This window comes from Ambystoma mexicanum, chromosome 4p (assembly GCF_040938575.1).
Source record: "Ambystoma mexicanum isolate Mex_15411 chromosome 4p, UKY_AmexF1_1, whole genome shotgun sequence".
NCBI lineage: Eukaryota > Metazoa > Chordata > Amphibia > Caudata > Ambystomatidae > Ambystoma > Ambystoma mexicanum.
In genome coordinates, this window is record NC_090927.1 from 1,100,251,005 (window position 1) to 1,100,277,010 (window position 26,006).

A 26,006-nucleotide genomic window follows, 5' to 3' on the forward strand; every position below is an offset into this window, starting at 1 on the left:
TGACATGGCGAAATGCATTGTGTTGACTGTAGGTGATCCCTTTGTCATAGAGCTGCACAACTATGCCCTGCAAAGACACTTTGACAGCAATTCTGGTTTGCAAGGAGTGGACGCATTGTGGAACGCCGTGTAGAGTGCAATTTCAGCGATATGCATGTACTTTGCAAAGAGCTCACCAGTTTTCCAGTAGTAGATGTTATCGTCATCCATTACAGCGGCATGCATATGGGTTACCTGGCTTGCTTAGATTTGTTATGTAGACTGAGGAGATTGCTGGATGTCGCGAGGACGGTTTTCCCCACCGCCAAGGTGCTTTTCTCATCCATAATACCACAAAGAGTATGGCCCCCTGCTCATGGATGATGTTCCGAGCCAGACGCAGGAAGGTGTCTCATCAACAGAAGCACGTCTACTTTTTAATCCGCTCGTGGAATGCTCTTATGCAACAATGACCTCATTAGTTGTGGAAATGCAGAGTTTTTCCAAGAAAATTGCATTTTGTTGTCACCCATTGGCGATGCAGTTTTGTTTGCTTGTCTACACGATGCGGTGAAGAGTTTACTGTACTAATGTGGGCACAAGAAAACACAAAAGCTAATAAAAACCAAAAAAGTTTCTGTAGAAGCATCTAAACAAAAAAAACAGGGTCTTTTAAAAGTCGCCCCTTAACACGAAGTCCCCCTACCCTGATTGCAAGTTATTCCTCCACGCCCGCACGCAGCAGAAAAGCCACATCCGGGGATTTTGCGGGTGGCGGCCACAAAAATGGAACTGGGGGGATTGTCCAATAAGATGCTTAGGGTGTGCGGCAATAGGAAGAGGGACTCGTGCTTCCCTTGGGCCCAGTCCTCGACATACTTGGGGACCTGCACGTGCCGCATTCTGCGCTTCTCACCATGCTGGCCTATGGAAATGGGACTGTGGCCTTTGGCCAATCAGGTGCTCATGGTGTATGTCACAGGAAACGGCACCAATAGGGAGAAGGAGGAGTCCTGCTTCCCCGAGGCGTGGTCATTGGGGAAAGGCACGTGGCACATTTTGCGCTTCTTACCATGGTGGCCAAAGGGAATGGGACTATGGCCTTTGGCCAATCGGGTGCTCTGGGTGTGCGTCGCAGTAAAGGGCAGCATTCACTTTTTCAATTACTTTGCGTACTGCGGCTGGCAAGACGCACCGTTTTCGTCGTGGGTGATGGCTTTGTGGAAGATCTGTGCGTGTATGCCCTCCAAGAAGACTTGTCTGGCCATTTCGGTTTGGAGGGAGTGAATGCTTTGTGGTGTAGTGTCGAATCGTGCTGTTTCAGCGGACTGCTTGTAGAATGTCAACGTGTGGCCTCTTCAGCAACTGTACATTTTGTGATCATGCACTTTGGAGCCTTCCTTTTGGGTTACATGCCTTGTTCCCATGTGTTTAGTCAACTGAAGATTATGATGAAGGCAGTGCAGTGCATTTTTCCTACTGCCAATGTGCTTTTCTCATGTATACCCCTGAGAATAGTGTGGAAGTATTCCAATGATTCCTGTCGCCAGCCAGAGGTCGGAAGGGGTCTCACCAACTAGCATGTGTGACTTCTTGAGTGCTTGTGGGATGTTCTCCTGTGAGAATGAGAACATTGGTTCGCGATACATACACCTTTTCAAGGCAAATGGCATGTCTTTGTCGCACAGTGGCAATGAAACATTGTTTCACGATCTACAAACTGCACTGAAGACCCTATTGTAAGAATGTGAGCTGATGTTGAAAACAAACATTTATGTATGAAAATAGCAAGTGTTTCTAGGGAAGCACCTTTATAAAAAAAGAAAAAAGCCCCCAAAGGCTCTTTTAAGAGCCACCACAACTAAGGACGTCCGCTTCCCTGGTTGAAAGTTCTTCCCCCCACTCCCGTGCACGCTCAGCATGAAAAGTCTGCGAATATCGAGATAGTTGCAGGGTGGCACTTGTTACATATGCCCTTTTTGAAGATGACGGCCATAGAAATGGGCCTGCAGAGGCTACGGGATTGGGCAATAAAGTTTGTGGGTGTGGTGTGTACGGGCAGGCTGTGCTACACGTTGTATTTGTTGACAGAAATGCAGAGGGTGCTGTTATGGCTGTGTGTTTCACGAGGCACAACGTGCAGGTTTTAGGGGATTCCAACATGCATTGACTGAAAGTGAATTGAAAACACTGTGCAGTGGCTACTCATTTTGCAATCTATAATGTGCCTGTGTAGTGCTATGGAGTACCTACAATGAACTGCCTGATTTTGGTTCCTCTGTGTGACTCTTTGGTGACACGCAATCATGCCGACATTATTGTTCATTGTAGAGGGAACATTGCACAACATGTTACAGAAGTTTCAGAGCCGTTTGCAAAGAAGGCGGCACTTTCCCAGTTCATGCATTTGTTTCCGATGTCTGCATAAGTTTCTATCGCATTATGAAGCCACCGATGTGGCAGCGTCGTTTCCTATTTGGTCCATGAATGCAGACGGCACGGTACATTGCAAAGAAGTGTATTTGTGCCTTTGTTCAACATGTGCCTATGGTATACTTCGCCAGCTCCATCGTTCATCTTACTATGCCTGCCATACCGATTTCTGCACACCCCATCTAAATTGCCTTGGTGCCCTTCTTGAAAGTAGTGATATTTTTTTGTAGTACCTGTTGAGCACTGTCTCGCTTTGAAACTCTATGCAACACGTAAAGAAACATCTTTGTACGGCGACCCCCTTTCTAACCGATTGAACTACAATGTTTAACACACTGCCACGCCTACCGCCCTGCATGCGTGCATTGCCAATTCAGTTGTTGATCTGTGAAAGGTGCTTTCTTTATTAACCTTTTTTTCCTTTCCCATTTCATTTTCATTTATTATGGTGTTCTCACACACACGCCACAGATGGAACGACAGGAAAGGTCAGGTACAGAAGGGGCAGCACCTGTATGAGTACTATAGGGGACGTGCCGGTAGACTGAATTATTGGGTGGCCCTCACCTACATAGGTGGCAGTCATTGTAATGCTCCCGTAAGGACAGTTCCTACGCTCTTCCAAGTACCTTCCCTCTGCTCAGTAGCACGTTGCAGTATATGCACAATACAATGCCCATTGACAGGTAAGGGTCTGTAGCATGGGATATGGTTTGCAAAGGTTGTTTTACAGCTCTGCTGCCCTACAGGAGTGCCCCTCTTGTTATCCGGAGCAGATGTGGCAAATGCTGTACATGAAAGTACCCTATGTAATTGTTGGAAGGGCAGTAGTATGACCACTGGTCCCTTGTGCTTTCATTTCAGTTGTCGTGGCATGCACTACAAACAGTTTATGGTACGCCATTAGTGTTAGGGGTAGCAATCACGGACATTGTGGAATACAAGAATGTTTACAGCAACATGAAACAGAGCTTCATTACGTGCAGCAGGAAGCCATTAATTGTGTGTGACCCATGCAGCTACAGCGCCTTTGTAACCACCACTAAGATTGTTTGCGCTCTGCATATTCTGCTGTTTCCTTACTTGCCTTTACATGCACTAGTATGTGCGTGAGGAAGGTGCACCAGCCTTGCCATTTTGCGGACTTACTACAAACTGTTCCACCTGCAGTTACATGTTTTCTTCAACTGTACGACCGGCAGGCGACCTCATGATACTTTCCGTCACACTGCTGATTGCAGACAAAATGTATCTGTTTCACAGGTCATGGAATGGCATGCAGCAGATAAATCAAAGTAATGCAACATTTAACACGCCCATGTCACACTGCAGGTTGCTGTTCCTTGTTTAGCAGTGGCCATTATACAGTTAGGAGTGCTTTAGCCACACATTGGTAAGTTTGCAGAGCCTCCCACAAAGTCGGCAGCAGTTCTTAAAAGCGGTAGCCTACTGCATGAATCCGTAGCGCTGGCGACAGGGGTGGTGTAACCAGCATACAGTGGATGACCTATGCATGGGTCTAGGTGTGGAACGGAAATGCATGCACTTCCACAACTACTTAAAAGTGCACTTGAAGATGCGGACACACAGTCACTAATGGAGTCCTACGGATACTTCCAGTGTTATTGCACATACGCCAACCAGGTGCAGTCTAGGAAACGTCAATATTGCTCATCTGTAGACCTCTCGGCACAGATTATCATGCACTTTTAATACAAAAAGAGAGCCTACTGACACACTAAACAACATTTACTATGTACATCTGTAATTGCTACGATACACCAACAGTATTCGGAAAAGTAAAGGGTAGCGCAAATGGACACATACACCAGACAATTTGCCCTTTCCACGCGTTCATCATGAGGGCAGCCAAGGAATCGGTAACAAACCGTTGTTAACAGGACGTTCTGGTTCTGTTACCGTACCAAATACCTATCCTCTTTACAGAACATGCCATGCTAAAGGAATGTTCTGCTTTTATGCCCTACTAAAAACCTATGAAATTCACTAACAAAACATTGTTAGTGACGTTCTGGTTCAGTTGGACTAGCAAAAACCTCTGAAATTCAATGGAAAAACGTTGTTACAGGGACGTTCTGGTTACAGGTAAAACCGAAAAGAAAAAGAAATTAAATTCAACAGTTATGGTAAGCTAAGCAACCATAACTTGTGCCACCAGTGTGCACTGCAAGGACTAACCCTCATGACATCAAAGATGACATCACAAATCTTATTCATGTCATCACTGATGACATCACCTGTGCATGTAGTTTTTATAGGAAGCTTCTACAGGGGATTGTTATTGTAGTGGTGGCAGAAAACTATGAAAGATTTTTGGAAGAACTATCATGAGATAAGTAGGTGCGTTGCTATACATACCATTGTATTACACTTCTTCACTGTACATGAAGGAACTTGTGTGCAAACGTAGCCATTGTCTGCACCATGCCTCATGGAAGCGTAACCTTCAAAATATTTCCATGTTACTTAGTGAAATCTTGAATGCATTCGTTTTAGAGTGTCGGGCATTGTGAAACATGTAAGAAGTAGCTACCACTGCCTTTATAACTACATAATTGCACTACTGCACAGAAACCATAAAGACACCACAATGCATACAAACATGATCATATACAAGGGAATTAAAGTAAGTGAAAAAGGAGCAGTATTACCAGAAAGCGTTCATAACAGAACTGATTATCTTCATGCACAGAAACCAGTGCTGTGTTTTACGCTTTCCTCTTCCCCTACATGTGTATGTATCTTGCGATGTGAGTGAATCGTAAGGAAAGTAGTGTAAGAACATATGAGCAGGGTGCCGTACACAAATGTAGAACCTTTTGAATTGTTTGTTCCTGACTGTTAGCGAAGAAAAGCACCTGGCCTTCTTATGATAGTGAACAAAACAGAGGGAGCCACACATGTGATGTCCTCAGTGATGTCATGAATGAGATTTGTGATGGCATCTTTGATGTTATGGGTGTTATTCCTTGTAGTGGACACTGATAGCATGAGTTATGGTTGCTTAGCTTACCATAACTGTCGAATTTCGTTTTATTTCTGCGGTTTTACCTGTAACCATAACGTCCCTGTAACGTTTTTCCATTGAATTTCATAGGTTTTTGCTAGTGCAACTTAACCATAACGTCCGTTTAACAATGTTTTTGTTAGTGAATATATATATATATATATTTTTACCTACCTGTGATCCTAGTATTGTGTTAGGTGCCTTAGCATTTATAATAATCATATGTTTATAAAACTACAGTGTGTAAGTGTGTACTTGACTATAGGTGTGCCCTGAGGTCTGTGTACTTGCCTACAGCCCTTCTCTCCTCCTAGACCAAGCCTGGCTGCTTGTCCATGGCTACCAAACCTTTTGGGTAGTTTATGCCAAACCTAAGAGTTGGGGCCCTGTACTGCTAGGAGTGAGACTTCTACAGTCCTACAACAGGTGGACTTTAGTCAAACTAAAACTCCCTAACACAGCTCTTTCAATGTTTTCAATTCTAACAAATACAATCCCTCACTGCTTTCTTCCTCTGCATTTTCAGGAATAATGCATCATATCAATCATTGGAGCAGTGCGTGCGTATCTTATTACAATTCTTTTGTTTTTAGTTTCTTTACCTAACCGAATATTCTTAGCTTTTGATCCATCTCTTCTTGTGTTGCACCATGTTACTTTCTGTTTGATGTATGTTTCAGTTAATCTGTCCCCTGTTCTGAACTGGCAAGCTTTCTGCATAACCTGCTACGAACACTGAGCGTTGGTAACTTACTAGCAGATCTTCTTCTCCATTTGCCTTTTTTGGGTAGACCATGCTGTGGACTTCCAACAAAACTTCAGAGTCTACTTGCTGTTTGAAGTTTAGAAGAAATCATCAAAAGTAGAAAGCAGATGTGGGCTATTTATTCAGGAGGTGGTTGGCAGTAGAGATGCTCTTGCAGTTCAATGTTCTTGCCTTAAGGGCAGCGGCACAAGACCGGACCTCTTCACTTTTACCTGTAAGGCTGGAATATATTGCTCCAAGTAGAGCATGCAGTGACCATATCCTCTTTAAAGAGTCAAAAGGAGGACAAGGGCCAGAACTCTCTCCAATGACTAGCACAACTTGTGCTTTTGTATTTTTGTTTCTGTTCATATTTTCTTTAATTCTCAAGACTGGCATGGTGATTAGAAGTGATTATAACTATGAAGAAGAGACCCATTATTAAAAACTACCTTTTTATAAGTGAGTACTTCGGGCAATCCATGTCATGTGTATGAGCACTTGGTGTTCATTTTGCGTATAGAAGGGTTCTGTCCAAATGGTCTTCCGGTTTAGTAATTTGAGCAAGGCAATTTTCTTATTAGTGGCATGTTGAAGTTGGCTGAAGCCATATGGGACTAAATGAGGGCTTTTCATATGGAGGCAGTCTGAGGGACACAGCCACTTCACTTCTTCAGAAGATGGTATTCATCATACAGCTGGTAGTGCTTCCATTTTGTGCTCTTTTTCTGCTCTGAGATTTCTATTTCCAGAAGCCCAGTATCAAGGCCAGCTTTATTTTGATTTAGGTCTAAAATTCTTTCTGTTTCATTTGTTAACTACTCCGGCTTAATGGGAAAGTTCACTCAAAAATGTTATGGTCTCAAAAGATGGGCCATAATCAAAAATATTCATAAAAATATTTTTAAAGAAAGTTCCTATGTAGTACGTTGAGGAAATAAGGCTCATAGTTTTTACATGGGGGCATCCATTGTGTGAAATGAAGCAGCCTCCCCTGTTCAGGTTAAGCCCTGCTCTCGTGGAAATAATCAAGCAAGTCACCTGAAGGGAGCTTTTGCTTATTGCGGCTTAACATGAAGAGAGGAGGCTGCCACAGTAATTGCCTTGACTTTCATTTTACGTTGTCTGTGCTCTCCAAGCCCAGAGAAGCACAGAAAACATAAAATGAAAGGCATCGCAATTATAAATACTTTGACGGCCACCAGCAGAGTTTTCATAATTGCTATGAATTTATTTTCTAGTTTCCTGAGCATGGGAAACTGAAAACGAAAGTTGCTGCAATTATGATAACTCGGCCGGCGAAGTAATTGCCGGCACTTTCGCTTTGTCTCTAGGGCTCACCCGAGCCGGGGAAGCCCAGGGTGGGACTTGAAATGAAAGGCAGGGCATTTATAAATACAACATTGTTGTATTTATAATTGCCTGGACTTTCGCTTGAAGTCTCCTGGGCTCCCCCAGCTCAGGGGAGCCGGGGAAAGTAGGAAAAAAAAGAAGCACTCACCAGCAGCACGGGGCAGGAAGGAGCCTGACGGCATTCTCTACACTCTGGCTGTAATGAGCAAAAGCTCCCAGTTACATAGGAACTTTATTTTAAAATATTTTTTATTATGGCCCATCTTTTGAGACAATACAATTTTTAAGTTAACTTCCCCCTTAAGAGTAATGCAGATGAGAACCTCACATTTTCATGGAAATTGAGATGTAGGGAGGGATGTTATAGGTGCAAGAGGCCTTGGTATTCTTTGTGCCATGGATCAAGGCCACTCGATAAGGAGTTTGAGCACTCCTGATGCAAATCATTCTCCAGTGTTTAACTGAAAGGCAACAACATGCCTTCATGGTGGAAAAATGTTACTGAAAGCATCTGATATAGTATGTTTTTGTTTTATAATTCTACACTATGCTTTCTCAGGGTGTGCGAGATCTACTGAAAGTGATTCTGGAGAAAATCCACACCATTCCCAACACAGTGAGCTCGGCAGTGGTGCAGCAGTTGCTTGAAGCGAGAGAGGTAATATTTGGTGGCACTATCTAGTGCCTTCACTTGTTTGTGTATGTTGTATGTTTGAAAATTGGAACATTGCAACCTGGTATTGGCGTTCAGTGAAATATAGGTATCAACACCTTTTTATCTGAAAAGGTAAAAAAGCTTTTGTATGACTTAGGCTGCATTGAGACAGTGGATATTTTCCACAGTTATTCCCCAATGAGTCATCTTGGACACAAACACAAAAAAGAGGATTAATCGCCCCGTATCTCATCCAGTTCACAAATCTCCAACATAGAGCCGTTTTGATGAAATTTCAGTGGAACTTGCTACTCACCAAGGAGTTTCATTCCAGGAGGGGGAATGCTGAATTTTGAAGAATCTTGCTGTAGATTCTATAATAACAGAGATCTAAAAGAAACAGTTGGACATCTGATTTTGGATTGTCCTTCCCTCAATGTCCAAAGAATGAGTCATTTGGGAAAGCTATTCCTCGCTGTTAATTGGATTGACAGTAAATCTCTTTGGTGAAGGTGCTTGTATTCTGAAAATATAACTGATGGGTTGGCAGTTGCAGGCTTTTTTTAAATTCATTGCTCTTAAATTAGATATTTAGTTTTAATTTTGTATTAAGATTGTAAAATGTTTTATGTTGAAAAGGTTTTTTTTTTCAAAACGTCTACAATAAAAAATGTAATTGCAAAGATTCCTATTCAGCCTAAGACTTTGTGCATGGGATGGATTTGCATAAAACCACATAAATTATTGATGGTGCGCTAATTCTCTGATTTGATTTTCTCCTATTTTATGTGCTATTGCTTGTGGCCTCCAGCATCAGCACCATAGCGACACCTGATCACTGTCAAATGCTCTTGTTACATTTTGAGTAATCTTTTTCAAGCTGCTGATTTTTTTCGAGGTGGGAGATTTCAATACCAAGCACCCATTTTCCTAATTGAAGTACCCTGTGAACTGTTGATGACCTCCCCAATTATATAATTCAACGGAGCACAGATTTCTCATCAAACTGTTCTTATGTGCTTGGAGAGGTCTTTTGTTCTCATCTTTTCTTTTTTTTCTGAATGCATTCTTCCCTTGGCGTCAACTAGTCACACTTGCCTTTCGATGTTCTCTAAAGTTGTTCGGCCTGAGCCCTTGATGCTAATGTAGGTGCTCAGTGTTGACCACTTGTGCATACAGAATACAGGCAGCAACACTAATGCAGCTTTCCTAATTGGTTTTGTTTGCCATATACAACATATTAACATCAGACCTTCCACTTCAGCACCCAAGAAATGTAAATATTTTAGGGACAATCGCTCCTCAGTACAGTAGATGTCTGGCCATGTAACTAGCCAGAAAGGTTTTTGCACAGATGTTATGGCTTTCCTTTAAATGCCCTCCTCCCTGAAAGGACTTCTTATTTAAGTCTTAATGTATTCCTGTATGTTTTTTTTCAGGTGGTTGCCTACATTCTCGAAAGAAACGCTTGCCTCTTGCCTGCTTATTTTGCAGAAACTGAGCTCAGAAAAATTTACCCTGAGGGAAAGCTTCCTCACTGGGTAAGAACATGCTGATTTGAAGAGGCTCTTATATTTTCTTTATACTGTTCTTGTTTGGTGTGCTTATTTGGTTGTCATGAAAATCTTAAAGGTTTCTGTTAGTGCTGCTTGGGGCCAAAATTGTTACCACGCTTAATGCACCTTTTAGGATATTTCAGATTGCTAAAACCCCCTCTCTAAATCCTTTGCAATAAATAGTCTTCTTAACAGACTATTTGGGAGTCTAGTGTTAACAGGTATAAGAAGTCTGGCATATTTTCACCAATATTGAATAGTGGTTTTTGTGCCAGCAGATGTCTGTGTCTAATGATTCTCCTCCTATGCTTAAGTCATCTTATCAGAGCATCTAGGGATGTGCACCTTTTAGTCTTTTCCGTCGCTCCTTGGACTTGCCAGACCTTATTCTTTCCTACTCCTTTTGCAAAAACACTTCTCTTCCAACTTTGCTTCCCCCGAAAGGCACTCTGTATACGTACCCTTTTAACCACCTTTAATTGATTGTGGCAGGAATCTCCAACATACAGATTAGCAACCCCATACGCAACCCTAAATCTACACATAATTGGGGATGGACAAGTATCTTCTCATAGACAAACTTGTTGCACGACCTAAACCTAACCCTGGTAAGGAATAACAAACAATATGCATGTTAGGGAAATATTTCTCAAGTAAGATATGTGTTGCCTTCTAACATGCGGAAAAACTGGTGTTCCGACCAAAATGAAAGATCAATCTCTGTAGATGGTGTTTAGCCAGAATTCCATTTTCTAGGTCAACTTTGTTTTACTTGTATGTTTGTTTTTTTTTTTTTTTTGTTGCATCTCTGATTTCCTTTTGGATGCCAGTCCCACCGGTGCTTCTTAGGGCCCCCTTAGTTGTGCCCTAGGGTGATTTCCCCCTCACCTTACACAGGTTCTAGGGAGTAGGTTGGTGGCAGCTAAAAATTAGTTCTAGCTTCACCAAGTGTGCAAGCCATTTTACTGCGTTAGTAGCCCAATGTACCTTTTTGGCAGCCATTGGGGTACAAATGTGTTTTTTTGTTGTTTTAAAAAAAAAAAAAGTAATTCCGCTTGCTACTTTGTTCCTGCTGCTGAAGTCGCTTTCACGAGATTCCCACAGTGTTTGCCAAGCCCTCACTTGGCAAAACCTGCTAAGTGCAATGGGATGGGCATATCCTGTTTTTGTTTTGCTTCAGTAATGTCTGCCTGGGCTGCCTGAAGACTCGTGCAGTCTCCCCACATCTCCTGGGTCTAGCCCCCCACTCTGGAACAGTTCTCTGGCCTGTTTCCTGACAGGATCATCTGCTTGGCTGTGGGTGGCTACTGGTGTCTAGAGGGGTGCTAAGACTGTACTACCCTGCCATTTGTTCAGTTTAAGATGTCTGATGGCTTCTCCAGATGGCATCTTCGTACTCGGATCATTTGCTCCTGTGCTACCTTCATCTTTTGTCCACCCAGCTGCTGTGAGCGTCTTCCTGAAGCCTTCCTCGACAAATTTGTCACCTTTGGCTTGAAGGTCGACACTGTGGGAAGAGCTTTTGTTTCTTTCCTGGTTGCTGGGTTCGTCTCTGGCTTAGGGTGCAAGTCCCTGCAAAGGATTCCTGGAAACGGCACCTGTGGAAATTAGCAGTTTACTTACCAGGGTTTTTAGGGTTACTTAAGCCGTTTTTCTTAAAACCACTGGCACGAGTACCTAGCTTTTTGGGTCCCCCGGTGGGCGATTATTCACGATACTCCCCCCTGGTGTCCCTCTGGTCCGGGGTAGACATTCTTTTGAGGTGAGTCTTTGCTGCAAATTCCCATACATAGACTTCAATTGGATTTCCTTCTGCTCTGCTTAGTCTCCCTCTGGGACTCTTGCTCCATCTGCCGGCCTCTGGAACACTTATTGCGGTTCTCCTCTGACCTTCCCGAGGTTTTTCGCTATGGCTTTGCACTGCCTGCACGAGGCAGCAGGGTAGAGGAAACACCATTACCTAACACAAGGTAAGCCCCGAAGAGCTTCTGCCTTATGGATCAAGTGTGGTGGCAACCGCTGCATTTTGTGTTACTTCACCTATTGGGCTTTGCTTTTTGTGAAGCTGCGCTCATCACCTATCTCCAGGTTTGATTTCCAGCATCAGCCTCGCTTTGCCCAGTTGGGCTGTGCATTGCTTTGGCCATCCTCCACCTTCCTTCATGGCCACAGCCTCCCCTGATCACCGGAGTACTCAGATGCCTGCCTTGCCTCCAGCCCAATTGACCATCTACTCCCACATCAGGGCCAATCTCGAGCTCGTAGGCTAGAGCCGGCCCACGTCATGAAGGCCCTCCATAAGGCCCCCATGTCTGGTCCTGTCCAGAGCTACATGGAGCCCCTCTCCCTGCCGCTGCTCCAGCAACATACCCACATCCCAAGTTGTACAATGACCAAACTTGCAATTCTTTTGTACTTGGTGACCATGAGCTATCTGCCTCGACTCTTCACTGGTAAGCAACCCGGATCTAAACTACAATCCCACACCTGGTTGCCACTGACTCTTGGCTCCCTTTCCTTCTAGCCTAACTGTAAACTGATCCTGTTGATCACCTACTATGTGCATCTTCCTTGAACTCACTCGCTGCTTGTTTTCGACTGCTTGTTAGTGCCTCCTCAAAAGTTCTCTCGAAGTTTCTTTACATCTGTGCATCTTCCATTTTGTGCTGCATTTGTACTTTCTGGGTACATTCGAATTTAGGCGTGCCTAAAGAACTCGGCCGCTAGGCCGCCTGGTGAATTAGCTTGTGCATTGTATAGCCACGCCATCTATCCCTCTTTCAGCCACCTGAATGCCACTCTCCAACGCCCCCATCTATTCTAGTTACACTATCACCTATCCCTCCTCTTTCACGAAGTCTGGAAGAAAAAAGTTTAAAAATATCTCTTGGCCTCTAATCCTGGCCTACCTATTGCTGACACCTACATTAGTGCTACTTCCAGACAGACGGTCACTGATATCCTGTTCTCTGTCCCTCTCCTGACCTATGGGCCTCTCATCTGATCTCTACCCTCTCCCCTTTTTCCTCGTCACCTATTAATGGTGGTACTTTTCATCCTCTATGTGCATCATTAATGTCTATCACAATGGAACTGTCATGGCCCAGGGTCATCAACCCAATCTTTTTCTTTTCGACCGGCACCTGCTGGCCCTCATCCACTTATTATCTTCTCCTGCTACACCTCGTTCCTCTCTCTGTGCACCTCCTTTACCTCCTGTCAGACATTCTTCTGACGTCTGTCTCCTTCTTGAAGACTTTCATCCAAACATCCTCGCTCTCGAGATGTGGTTCAATGCCAGCTCTGTCACTGCTTATGACTCCCTCCTTCCAGATGGCTACAAGACCCTCTCCAAGCCTCGGCCCAACCGATCTGGTGGTGGAGTAGCCCTGATCTTCCCTGAGTGGGTCCCTACCTCTTTCATACCCAGCCCTATTCCTCTTTTGAAAGTCTTGTCTGCAAGCTTGGTATTGCTCTGACTCTATCACTCTCACCAATGCCACTATCTACAGACCCCCCCTGGCCACGTCTGACTTCCTTTCTGAATGGGCTACCTTTTACCTCGTCTCTTCTGAATTCTTCCAAACTCCTTGTTTTTGATGACTTCAACATCCACCTCTACTCTACTGTTCCTATCACTACATTTTTCTGTGATCTCTGTACCTCTCCCTCCCTCGCTATTCTCCCTTCTGGCTCCACCCATTCTGCCGGACACACTCTTGATGCCTTCATCTACGCTGATCTCCAACCCTCTCACTACCTCTCTCCTATTCGGACCGCTCCCTCCTCTCATCTGGGACCTCTTGGGCCCTTGACCGAGCCTCCACCAGCACTGCCAGCCTCCTTCACAGTCATCTGACCAATGAAATTAGTGTGTCAGCTGCTGATGCTTTTTTCCACCTTCATCTCTCCTCTTGCCCTTCTCTTGACTTTCCCACTGACTCTGTCCTTGCCAGTCTTCATCTTGCCATCACTAATACTTGACATTCTTGCCCCTGTCATGAGGATCTGCCTGAAACCTGCCTCTAAGAGTAACAGCTGGTATGACTCTGATCTAGCCACTCTGAAAAGCAGGTGCAGAGCTGCTGAACAGAAGTGGCAGACCTTGGGTTCATCTTCTGACAAACTGGCCTGTCGCCAACTCCAAAGGCAATATCATCTCTGTCTGCTCCAAAAAGTGGGCCCACATCCAGACCTGTATCTCCAGAGCCTCTAACAACAAGGCTGCACTCTTCAAAATCTTCAAGGAACTAGCCAATCCATCTGCAGTCTCCACCTTGCCTCACCCTTCTCAGGCCCTCTGTACTGCACTGGCTACCCATTTTACCTCTAAAACCCAGGACATTATGACCTTGCTTCTTCCTCCACCCCGCCCCTTTAACTCCCTGCCTCCCTTGGCCTCTCTTCCACCCCACCTACCTTCTTCTTCTCACCTGTGACAACGGCTGAGGTCTCGAGAGTTGTCTGCTCTATTAAGGTCTCATCCAAACAGGTATTGCCCTGCTCCTCCGGAACCATTAAGCACATCTCCTCCCTCTCTCTGGCTCTTGCCGACTTCTGCACCCACTCCTTAGCCTATGGCTCTTTCCCTTCCTCTCTCAAGCACTCCCATGTGCAACCCTTCCTAAACGAGCCTTCAGCTGACCCCTCGTGTCTGGCCAACTACCGCCCTATCTCTACTACACCCTTCCTTGGGAAACTCCTGGAGAAGTTGGTCTTCCTCCAACTGGCCCAACACACTGAGGTTGCTGGTTGTTTAAATGACCATCCATCTGGCTTCAGAGCATCCAGAGGCATGGAAACCGCTCTCCTGAACACCCATGAAGAACTGCTTGCAAACCTACACTCTAACTCTCCTGCTGTTCTCATTCTCCTTGACCTCTCTTCTGCCTTTGACACAGTCAACCATTCTATTCTCACAAGGCGGCTCCATGATACCCTCATATCTCCGATCAGGTCATGGATTGGTTGACCTCCTTCCTCACTGATCATCCTTCCCAGGTGCTCCAGGGTTCCTTCTCCAGCACCACTCTCTGTACATGTGGTGTTCCCCAGGGCTCCATCCTCTCGCCCTCGCTTTTGAACATCTACCTTGCACCTCTTGCACGCCTTCTCTCCTCACTTCCAGTGTTATGCAGATGACACTTGACACTTCTTCAAGCTTCTCTCTTCCTCCCCCTCTTCTTTCTCCTCCATCATCCCTGACTGCCTGTCTGCTATTCAGTCGTGGTGCACCTCCAATGATCTCTGTCTTAATGCCAGTAAGACCGAGATTCTTCCCATCGGGACACCTACTCCCCATTTCCCGCCTGCATTCTGGCTACCCTCTATGGTCCATGGGCTCCCCCCGAACCCCCCTCTCCTTCCAATGAAGCCAGAAACCTTGGGGTCATCTTCTCTCTTCTTTACTCCTCACATCTTGAACCATGCCAAGAAGGCACACTTTCAACTTTACCACCTTAGAGGCATTCTCCCTTTACTCACCTTCATCCAGAATCTCAATGTCTCTAGAGCTCTCCCTCAACCTGCTTCTTTCTTCACTCCGTCGTCTTCAACTAATCCAGAATTGGGCTGCAAGAATTCTCCTTGGCCTCAAGCCCAGGTACCATAATCGCTCCAGCCCTAAAATCCCTCCACTTGCTTCCGGTTGCTGCAAGGAACAAATTCAGGACCCTTTGCATAATCCAAAAGGCTATCTGGGGCCACACTACCTGCAGCTCTCTTAGTAAATGCTCTCCTTCCACATCCCTTCGATCCTCTTGCTCCAACTCTCTGCTGGTCAAACGTAGAGAGCTGAGGGAAGATCTCCTCAGCTGGCTCCCTCCTTTGGAACAGCCTCCCTTTCTCTCCGTCTTGAACCGGACCACCTCAAGTTCTGCAAACAACTCAAGACCTTTATCTTCTCCTCCTCTTTCCCTCTGCCCCTCCTTGCATCGCTGGGTTGTTTGCCTGCTCCCTCAATATTTGGCCTTCCCCAATCGCCACACGTATTCTCCCCCACACCCCCATGCACTGCCCTCTGGGCCCAGACCGCCTCTTGGTTGCTTTGCCTTTAGCCTGCACTTACATGTTGGTAAACTTTTCAAAAAAGGTAGCCGGCGCTCCTCTCCTGAAAGAACATGGCATGATAACCTGTTCTGAGATGAGTTTGCAGCACACGCTTTTTGCTCACTGTACCTTTCACAGATGGGAAATATCCATTTGCATATCACTTTGTCCTGCCCACACGGGCAGTCCAGCACCGAAATGCTATGGCAATTCCTCTCTGAACAAGAGTACTAAAAGCAACCCCATACACATGTTTTAGCCTTGTTGGGCCTCATCAGTGAGGTGAAGCTTTCTCTCTCTGAGCACAGTGAGCAGGGAGTCCATGTCTGGTTGCCCCCAGGTAACTCAGGGTGACCAACCCCAAGTTCCTTTCAAATATTTAAAAAAAGATGGCAGGCGCTCCTCTCCAGAATGAACATGGCATGATAACCTGTTCTGAGATGGTAAACTTGCCACCTTTGCTTGGAACGTCCCCACCCATGCACATACCGGTTTCCTCCCAAACAGGCAACTCTGACACACACACCCCCCCCCCCCCCTGGGTGACCCTAATAGCACTTCACCCCCCTTTTTTTCTTTTCACTGCACTTGCACGCTCTGAATGTTACAAGGCCTAGTAGGACCGCTTTTTGTTTCTATTTATTCATTCTCAAATTTCAATGTTTATTTGCTCACTTCCCTTTTGCCTTGTGGACTTTGAAACACTGTCTTGCTGTATAAGCACCTTATAAATATCCAATAAATACATTGAATCTGCACCTGTGTGGGTTAAACTAACGTACCTCCCCTAAAGCGGATAGCTCATTGACTCTTTGTCAAGTTGGGAAGCCCGAGAGGGCCGCGTACCTGATGTCTTGGTGGTCGATCTCGCAGAGGTCGCCAGTCTGGAGCCCGTGAAAAGATGAACTAGTGGCACGAAGAACCAGCCTCTCCACCACCCAAAATAGGAACTGGGTGGAGGATGGACCGACTTCCAATGTCACGAAAGGCACTCTCCTGATTAACGTGACAAAGGGACTGTGCAAGCACAGACAGGTGAGGCCATTGTCCTGGTGAAGATCACTGGCAAGAAGAAGTCCGATGACAATTACTCCGAGGGCTCAAGTACAGTAGCAGTAGTCAAAATGTCCGGCGCGGCAAGAAAGGTCTACACCGCAGAAAGAAGAGATCTTGGCAGGTGCTGGTGTTTCCGACAGTCCACAGGATCAGATTTAGGAGTAGGCCAGACAGGAATGAGGGAGACCAGATATAACTTGCAGACTGGCCCTATAAGGAGCCGAGTAGGCGGACCCAGGGTGGACCCGGGAGAGTTGCTGGCAGGCCCAGGGTGGACCCAGGTAGGGGTATGCAAGCAGGCCCAAGGAGGGACCCAGGTAAGAAGCTGATAGGCCCTGGACAGGACCCAGGTAAGTAACTGGTAAGCCCAGGACAGGACCCAAGTAGGGGTAAGCAGGCAGGCCCAGGGCAGGACCCAGGTAAGTAGCAGGCTGGCCCAGGACAGGACCCAAGTAGGGGTAAGCAGGAAGGCCCAGGACAGGACCCAGGTAAATAGCAGGCTGGCCCAGGACAGGACCCAAGTAGGGGTAAGCAGGCAGGCCCAGGGCAGGACCCAGGTAAGTAGCAGGCAGGCCCAGGACAGGATCCAAGTAGGGGTAAGCAGGCAGGCCCAGGACAGGATCCAAGTAGGGGTAAGCAGGCAGGCCCAGGGCAGGACCCAGGTAAGTAGCAGGCAGGCCCAGGGCAGGACCCAGGTAAGTAGCCGGTAAGCCCAAGACAGGACCCAGGTAAGTAGCAGGTAAACAGGACAACGAAGCGAAGCAAACCGCGTTGAGACGCGGCTTGCATCGATTCGCGGCCTCTTTTATGGGTCGCCGGTGCCCGAGAGGCTTGGAACGCAAGCCGCTTCGTCTCCGGGCACCGGCGAACCCACAACGAGGCCTGGAAGGCAAGCCCTTCCGAGGAGGCGAGCCCAGTCCACAGCGCATGCGCGGAACCGAGACAGAGGTCTCCCGCGCATGCGCCGTAGACCGCCGGCCCCAACACCAAACGCTCCTCCCCTGGCGAGTCCCCAGACGCAAACGCGCGGGTAGACTCGCCAGGAGGAAAAGGGAGCGGCAGACCCCGGTCTCCCACGTGACATGAAACTCTTGATCCCATTATATTCCTATGCAACGTTGAACCTGCTATGGATCTCTGTAAAATTTACTCTGGGATACTTTCCTGTCCCTGGACATTTTCCTGTATCCCCTAGGAGCACAGTGAGCTTGGGACCAAGTTTTACAATTTTAGTACTCGTCCTTCATTTTTTACATTTATTTTTAAAGCCGGGCTCTATCTACTTTTCTTCAATGGGACTGTATTGTCATTGTGACTAACCTTGATAGCATTGTAATTTTCACTGAACTGTACGAACTAGGTTACAGTTTATAACATTTTATAATTCTTAAAAGCATTTTACGTTGGTTTAAAATTGTTTCCTACACTCTATGGCTGTGATGTATTAACAGAGTGCATTTGCATTAATTTTAATATAGTACCTGCAGGGCTCCAAATGAATGTAGAATGAGAATGGTGTTATAGGCATTAGGGATTTCTAGCATATTTCTCCTCACCGGTAAACATTTTGGTTTTTCTCCCATACCACACCTATATGTGTTAGGGGCTGAACACCAGATTTAGGGCTTCCCACACATACCAGGGTTGGGTTGTGTCTTTAGGACCCTGTATAAAATTGTGTAGGACTATAGGGGGCTCTACCTACTTATTACGGTTTGTAGTTCCATGGTTTTCCCACACCCCTATGGGCCTAAACATTAGGTTTAGAAGTCCTTTTAGAGATTGTTTCTAGTTTGGGCTATAGCGCCACCTACAAGCGGAAACTAATCCATCAGAGTACAGATGGGGGGGAAAATGGCATGCGAGTTGGGTCACACAGCTTGTAGGTGTTGTTTGGTTATTTGCCCAGCCATTGACTGCCCATGGCCATGCTAATCACTATATCCATTACCACCCAGTTCCTGCCCCTTCCCACCCAAATCACCTCCTCATGGGAACGCTTTGAGCTCGCTTTCATCAAGCCTTACCGTCAAACTTTGCAATCGAAGTCCCGACCAGTGTTTTTTCAAAGCAGTCTTCTGAGAGTTAATGACTTAATTGTAGCGGTAAACGCGATACTGGTGTAATAAAAATGTCTTAACCAGGTCTGGCTTCAGCCATACTATTTATAAGCACTATGCTGAAGTCCTATTTTAATAAAAAGGTCTTAACCAGGTATGGTTTCAACCATACTATTTACAAGAACTATGCTGAAGTCCTATTAAAAACAAACAATCATTGGCAAAGCTGACAGTTTTGGCTTGTGAATAAGTATTGTGTATTTGGCAGGCACTTCTATTAGATGCCCATGTACTTTCACCATTTTGCACCTGCTACCATTAGTAGCCAGTTAATGCCACTACGCCAGTGCTTGGCATGTGCCTTTCCCATGCCTACGCAAAAGACTAAACTGTTGGTATTGCCAATACTTGTTATAACATACGAGCTATCTTTTTATCACTGTGTATTATAAGAAATAGTTTGCCGTGATAGTTTTGTGTGTGTCTTAAAGTATATATTTTTCAGCAAATCTGTGTGGTGCATTTTCTAGAGTTGTGTGTGAACTAATTGTACCTTTGTGTCGGCCTACTACTCTTATCTGAGAGTTATGGTTTTTTGCTCCGTTCATGTTACCTACTCTTTAATAGATATGTCTGTTGTTTCTTGTCCGGTGTGCTAAGCTCCCTTTAGGGTTCGTGGTTGTAGCGTCCTAAACACAGGGTCGTACAAAAACTGCCTTAACAAGGGATAGCTGTGGTAGAGCAATCAGGCTTAACTCATGGGTGGGAGGAACGCTGGTAGTGAAATACATTTCATCCCCAGTTATCCCCAAACGATAACTACTCTGGTATACTGAAAAATATGCACTTTATTATAAAATCAAACATAGGTTTAACCCAAAGAGCTTATTCCAATGCATAGTAATAACGCAGTGTATGTACAAAAACGGTAATGGTCGCCAAGAACCCCACTGATAAGGTAAGTGTGGTGTAGGCAAGGGGTACAGACATTACTGTATTCCATTGACTAACTCACTTCTCTCATTCCCCAGGCATTCAGCCTATTTATGCTCATCAGCCATAGTCTGTATTTAGTCTACTTGTAGAAGGTAGCCATTTTGAATCTAGCCTTGATGTGTATGGTGACCATACTTTGCATCAAGCCAATTGTGTTAGTCGGTCACAGTTTGCATTTTCGGCTGTTTTGAATGGGGTAGAATCGTGGAGATTAGCTTTGCGTCACATCTTGATAGAATTGTGAATGTTAGCTTGCATCACATCTATTTTATGTTTTGGGTATTTATAATGTGCCTATATAGCAAATGGTGTTTCAAGGCGTAACGAGACAATAGAGGGGGGTCGGACACGGATGAGAAATAACTAACACAGTCCTACTAGACCTTGTGTGTCCTCCTCCTTCCTCTTCTGTGTTCCTCTTCCTCCCACCAGCCCGGATTGGCTGATTTGCCGGCAACACTGGCTCCTATTGGGCCTCCCACCATCTCAGCTGGGCCTACAGACCCGCTATTCACGCTCGACCCGCATTTCCAACACGGGCCGAGGTGAGTGTTTGCTGCTTGCCCAGACCTCTGGTCCCTGACTAGTTGCTCCCTCCACTATAATTAAGGCCCCAGTCCCTGGCAGCACTCTGTGGTTGCTCCTTCTCCCTCTTCCGTGTTCCTCCCACTCCCGCCAGCCCGGATTGGCTGATTACACAGAATACATGGATCGGACAAACTGCATGCATCAGATGGAATGCATGGAACTGATTGAACAGATGGAGTGCATAGAACTGAGGGGAGTACATGCGACTGATAGAATCCATGGAACAGATAGAGGGCATGAAATGGACATTGTGCAAGAATGGTTGGAGCGCATGGAACGGTTGGAGCGCATGGAACGGTTGGGGTGCATGGAATGCATGGAGCATGAAGGCGCTAGATCTCAAGCACCTACTGAAAACCACCATATCACATCACCACGCTAACTCTCTTCTATACACCACCACTCAACTAGAACACAGCGATACTATGACACATTCGGTATAGCTGTTTTCATACCAACACCTGCCTCATACTCCCCCCATCATCCTAACTAAACATAGCTGGCACACCCGCCAGCCTAGGCGTTCTCCTCAGGCTTAACACAGCCAGAATCAGTCTGGTATCACCCTGCCAGAACGAACACATACTCTTGATCTCCCAACCACCACACCTAGCGCTAAGAAGCAGCTATCATACGTGTGCCACACCTGCTACACACATATCCGGTGCACACATGCACCTTATGACTCTCTCTCTCTACTGACTTGAACTATGGTTCCCGAGGGTGTTCAACCTACCAGCGCCTTGAGATCATACCAATGGTACACAAGGCGCTATATAAATGCAAAGTAACATGACATTTGGGCCTCCCACCATCTTAGCTGGGCCTACAACTCCCACTTCCTAGCCCCACCCACCATCCCTGACTGGATCGCCAAATGGCCATCGGTGGGCCTACCAGGGCAGCCCTCTGCCTGTGCAGCCCCCGCGGCTAAGGAACCCAAGGCAAAGGGCAGCTCCTACATTGGCGGCTCCAGAAAGTGTCTGCAGGGGAAGCCAATGAAGCCAGCAGTCAACAGACACCAACAAAAACTAAGTGTGGCATGGGTGGGGCGTAGAGCAATTACTGTACTCCAGAAAGCCACTTTGACTTTACCTTACCTCTCCTTAATGTAGACTGCACCATGCATACTTAGATAGATTTGTGACCACCAGCCTAAATCTATTCATGGCTGGACTGTAAATGTTGCCTTGCATTACATACTAACATACTTGCGAATGTTAACTAACGCCACACCTAGAGAGAACTGGTGAGGATTAACCTGCGTTGCGTCGCATCTAAATAGAAATGTAAATGTTAGCATACGCCACACTTAGATGGAACTCTGAACTTTAGCCCGCATCGCATCTAGATAGAAATTTGAATGTTGGCATGTGCCATATTTGGATGGAATAGTGATCACTAGCCTGCCTCACATCTAGATAGGATATTGAAGATTAGCAAGAGCCACACTCAGATGGAATAGCGAATGATAGCAAGCATCACACCTAGACATAATTGCAAGGACAGCAATGCCAATTAACCAATCCACTAACAATTTCACCCCTCTGCATACACCTCTCAAACTCTAACCAAACACAACCATAAGCCTACAACGCAACAATCTGCACAAACTTCACTACACTGCAACAACAAAACAAACACATAGACTCGCACAACAGCACACGACGACTACCGACGGTAAAACACCCCAAGCCCAGCCAACGGGCTGAGGCTGCCAACAGCACATCACTGCGCTCTTGAACTTTTCCAGCTTATTCCTACTAACTCGCCCCCTCCCCTTTTTGAGCACCAGGGGACCACTCCGTTAGTGAAACTGCGCGATACAAATATCCTTTAACATTGTGTCATTCGGATTGTGCAAGTGCAGTAACAAGAAGTGCTGGGGAGTGGGGAGGAGGGGGAAGTGCCGGTCAGAGCGGAATGCGCTGATGCGAAAGAAAGAAAGAAAGGAAGTGCAGGTAGGAGTGGAGAGCGCAGAAGTGCTGGGTGGAGGAAGAGGGGGGGAAAAGGGCCCCCCTGGCCTAGGCGAGTGATGAGGGGAGGCCAGGAGGACAAGTGCCAGCGGAGTTCAGAGAGTGCAGGGGAACGAAGGTCCACACACCAAGCGCGAGGACTGGGTTGGATGGGCTCAAAAGGGGTGTAGGCCCAGCCAGGCTAGTGAAGGGGGAGGGAGACCGGTTGGGCAAGGGCAGGTTAGGGTGGGGGTGAGAGGAGCTCAGGGGAGACTGAGGTGCTGGGATAGACTGGGCTAGGAGGGCCTGGTGCCCTGTATGAATCGGAAGGAACCAGGCAGCCAGTCAATGCGTCAGAGGGGAAATTGGCAGGGGAGAGGGAAGGAAGAAAAGGGAAGGAAGAAAAGAAAAGAAAAGGAGGGTCTTGAGAAGCTTCCGGAACTTAAGATCTGGCTTAAGTCTTGAGAGGGGCAGGGAGGCCATTCCAGAGGAAGGCTCCCGTGGAAAAGAGAGAGATCTACCCCCACTCTGCTTGGAAAAGCGTCTGATTTGCAGAGCATTGGAGCTAGAAGACCGAAGGGCTCTAGCTGGGAGGTATATAGAGAGAGAGAGTTGTATGTAGCGGGGTCCCAGACCCCAGAAAGGATGATGCATAGGGTCTTGAACTTAATCCTCGCAGCAACCAGAAGCCAGTGGAGAGACTTTAGGGCAGGAGAGATGCAGTCCCAGGATTTGAGGCCAAGGATAAGTCTCGCAGTCCTATTCTGGATTAGTGAAAGGGGGACTGTTAGGAAAGATTTCCATTTCATGTGTAATTTTCCCTCCAGCGGTGTACCCCCCCACCCCCAACTTTTTGCTGCTGTTAAACACCATAGTCTGACTTGAGTTTGCCAGAGGAGCACAGCCTTCTGCAGCACTCCCCTGGGCTTTTCGCTCACTTTATTATGGGGAAACTGACATGAAAGACAGTCCGTACTGGGAGACTTTGTTTCCCTTAGTCCTTGCCAATGTTGCAATTTTTCTCCAACATCTTGCAAGTGCACAATGTACCTTCCAGTATAGTGCACTTGGGTCTTCCTATCATTTCTAAAGGCCCTAGATACACTAAAGGATTTTTAGGAGAAGTGCAGGTGTGCGCTGGACAGGGCTGGTGGCAGCTTATCTTTTCATATATTTTTAACCCTTTCCTGCCAGGTAAACTGCGGTTACTGCGTTTGGCACAAATAGGTGGCCTGGCTCCAAAATTGCCATGCCACGAGGTTCTTTGTCCTGTCCTTTGGCCATCTCGCCTCTCCACCTTCCCCAGGTCGAGCCGACCCGGGTCCGTCCTTATTTGGGCATGTATTCTCCCACAAAACGCCAAGCTTTCGCGGGCTTCTGCATGCCTTTTGCGTGTGCTTTCCAGGATGGGGGCTGGACTGTCTGGTTCCAATACACATCCTGGGTGCCAGAGTCTGGTGTGCTGTGAATGCCTGGGACCACCATGGCCCATGATTGGTCCACCTATGGTATGACTGTATGTGAGCAGATCTCCCATTGTGTCCTCTTCATTTTGGCACGAAGGAGATTTCGGATAAGAGAAGGCTCCAAACACCCATACCATGTTGATCTCTGGATTTTTCACTGAACGAAGGATAGGATCCAAGTATCCTGAAACTAAGAAGCCGAGTCGAGGAACCGCTGGTGACCGGCTGGAAGGTTTGGCACCCTGAGCCCGCTGTCGCCCCGCTGGACCCCTCTGCATCTGGTAGTCCTAGAAGGTCTGCGAAGACGCTTCGACACATTGGAATATTGGGACCAACTATTCTCAGCACCTTCATAAGACACTGCAAGTAAGCCTTCTCGGAAGTGTCCCTGGGCCAACCACTGGGCTGACCAGCTTGCGCAGGGCCTTTGCTCTGATACCGCTGCCGTTTCAGGGAGGCCCTTGATACATCGCAAGCTCTGTGTTCACGGCACTCTCACACCGAATTTCGTACACTTGGCGTTCACAGGTCTGAAGTAAAGAGAGAGCACCCAAACCGGAGTATAGACGGTTACCGTGTCACCCAGCCGTGCTGACGATCTTTGCAAGTTCATTGCAGCTGTGCCCCTCTGTGCCCTGAAGCCTGCTACAGTGGAACTGGCCTGATCCATCCACCAGGAGCGGAGAAATCGCCACTGTCCTGTTTGGGAATCAACGCTGTAACTTCGTTGCTGAAAGCCGTAGAGCCGCAAGATTGTCGCATTTGAACCTGCAACCGAAGTGGACTCGACTACCGAAGTTTGGTCCGGAGTGCGCCGGGTGTCGGTGAGTAATTGCAACCCTTACTGGTGACTCTTAGCGCATACATCCATTTTTACGCACGAGTGGCCCCTGAGGGCCCCTCTCCTTTCCACCGCTAGTACGAACTATTCCCAACTCTGGGAATCTGCCCTGCCCTCAAGGAGAAATCCTCCACGAGTAGTGGCAACCTATTCTGCATCACCTGACCCACCTTCCTGAGCTGCTACAGCCCCTACAAAAGACCCTGTTTCGCCCATCTGCACTACCGCATGCGCCATCATCGCAAGTACATTTGAGCACTAGGATCCTCTCATTTTAGGGATTGGACTGCCTTTCAGTTAGGATTGTGTTTGATGCAGCACTGCCTAAAGACTATTTGCACCACCTGCTTCCTTCCCTTTTTAGGTTGTGGACCCATTTCGTGCATTAACCCTTTAGGCCCCTTTGGTCTTGTATATATGTATTTTGATAGGATTGTGTTAGCTTAGAAGTATTACTGTGATTTATTGTGTGTTGAACCTCAAAGGCCTTGAAATAAATGTATTTGTATTTTTAATATATATATATATATATATATATATATATATATATATATATATATATACACACCTGACTGGGAGGGATTTGTAAATGTCCTTTGCTCTGTGTGCTCATTGAGGTCTTTCAGTCACCCTCATCCCTCCTGACACCTAGTCTTGACAACCGCCAATGCTACGTTGATTGGTCTGACTTGTCCAGAAGGTTACCCTGTTCCAAGAAACTAGGCTGGCCTTCTGAACCTTTGCCCACCAGGTCAGAGTTCAGAAACCCGTCTTAACAAATTGGTGTACAGCGGTGGGATAGGTCTGAAGGTATCCAGTGTTGTCCACTAGGAAAGGCATTTCAGGTCACCCCTACCCAGGACACATAGTGACTTTGTAGTGATAACTGTAAAGTCCATAGACCTATCTAATATAATGGAAACAAGTACCTTTTATAACCTAAATGCTTCTAAGTCAGAAATATTGAGAAAGATGTGTACTGAGAGAGGTTTACTTGCTCAAGGTACAAAATTGGAAATTATCCAGAAAATTATGGAATGGCAAGAGATGCAACTCGGTACCATAACCTCTGATGAGAGTGCCAAAGGAGGTCGAGCTGCTTCCACTGGCAGAACTGACAGTTCTGCCGCTGGTCTCATTCATGGTGCCCATGAGGACCTAGGTTGGATATGCTGCCCCTGGATTAGACTCGGGTTTGGAAGAAAGGAGAACACTTGCCTTTCCTGTGGTAAATTGCTGTGGAACTT

General features: G+C 46.5%; 1 protein-coding gene across 3 annotated transcripts in view; it reads left to right on the forward strand.

The window, feature by feature from the left end:
• MED23 (mediator complex subunit 23) overlaps positions 1-26,006 on the forward strand; it is a 1,372,437-nt gene that overhangs the window by 54,025 nt on the left and 1,292,406 nt on the right. For all 3 annotated transcript variants that reach the window (XM_069606687.1, XM_069606688.1, XM_069606689.1), the window contains exons 6-7: positions 8,098-8,196; positions 9,633-9,734. In XM_069606687.1, the coding sequence (XP_069462788.1) occupies positions 8,098-8,196; positions 9,633-9,734 (201 nt within the window). The remainder of the gene's footprint in view (positions 1-8,097; positions 8,197-9,632; positions 9,735-26,006) is intronic.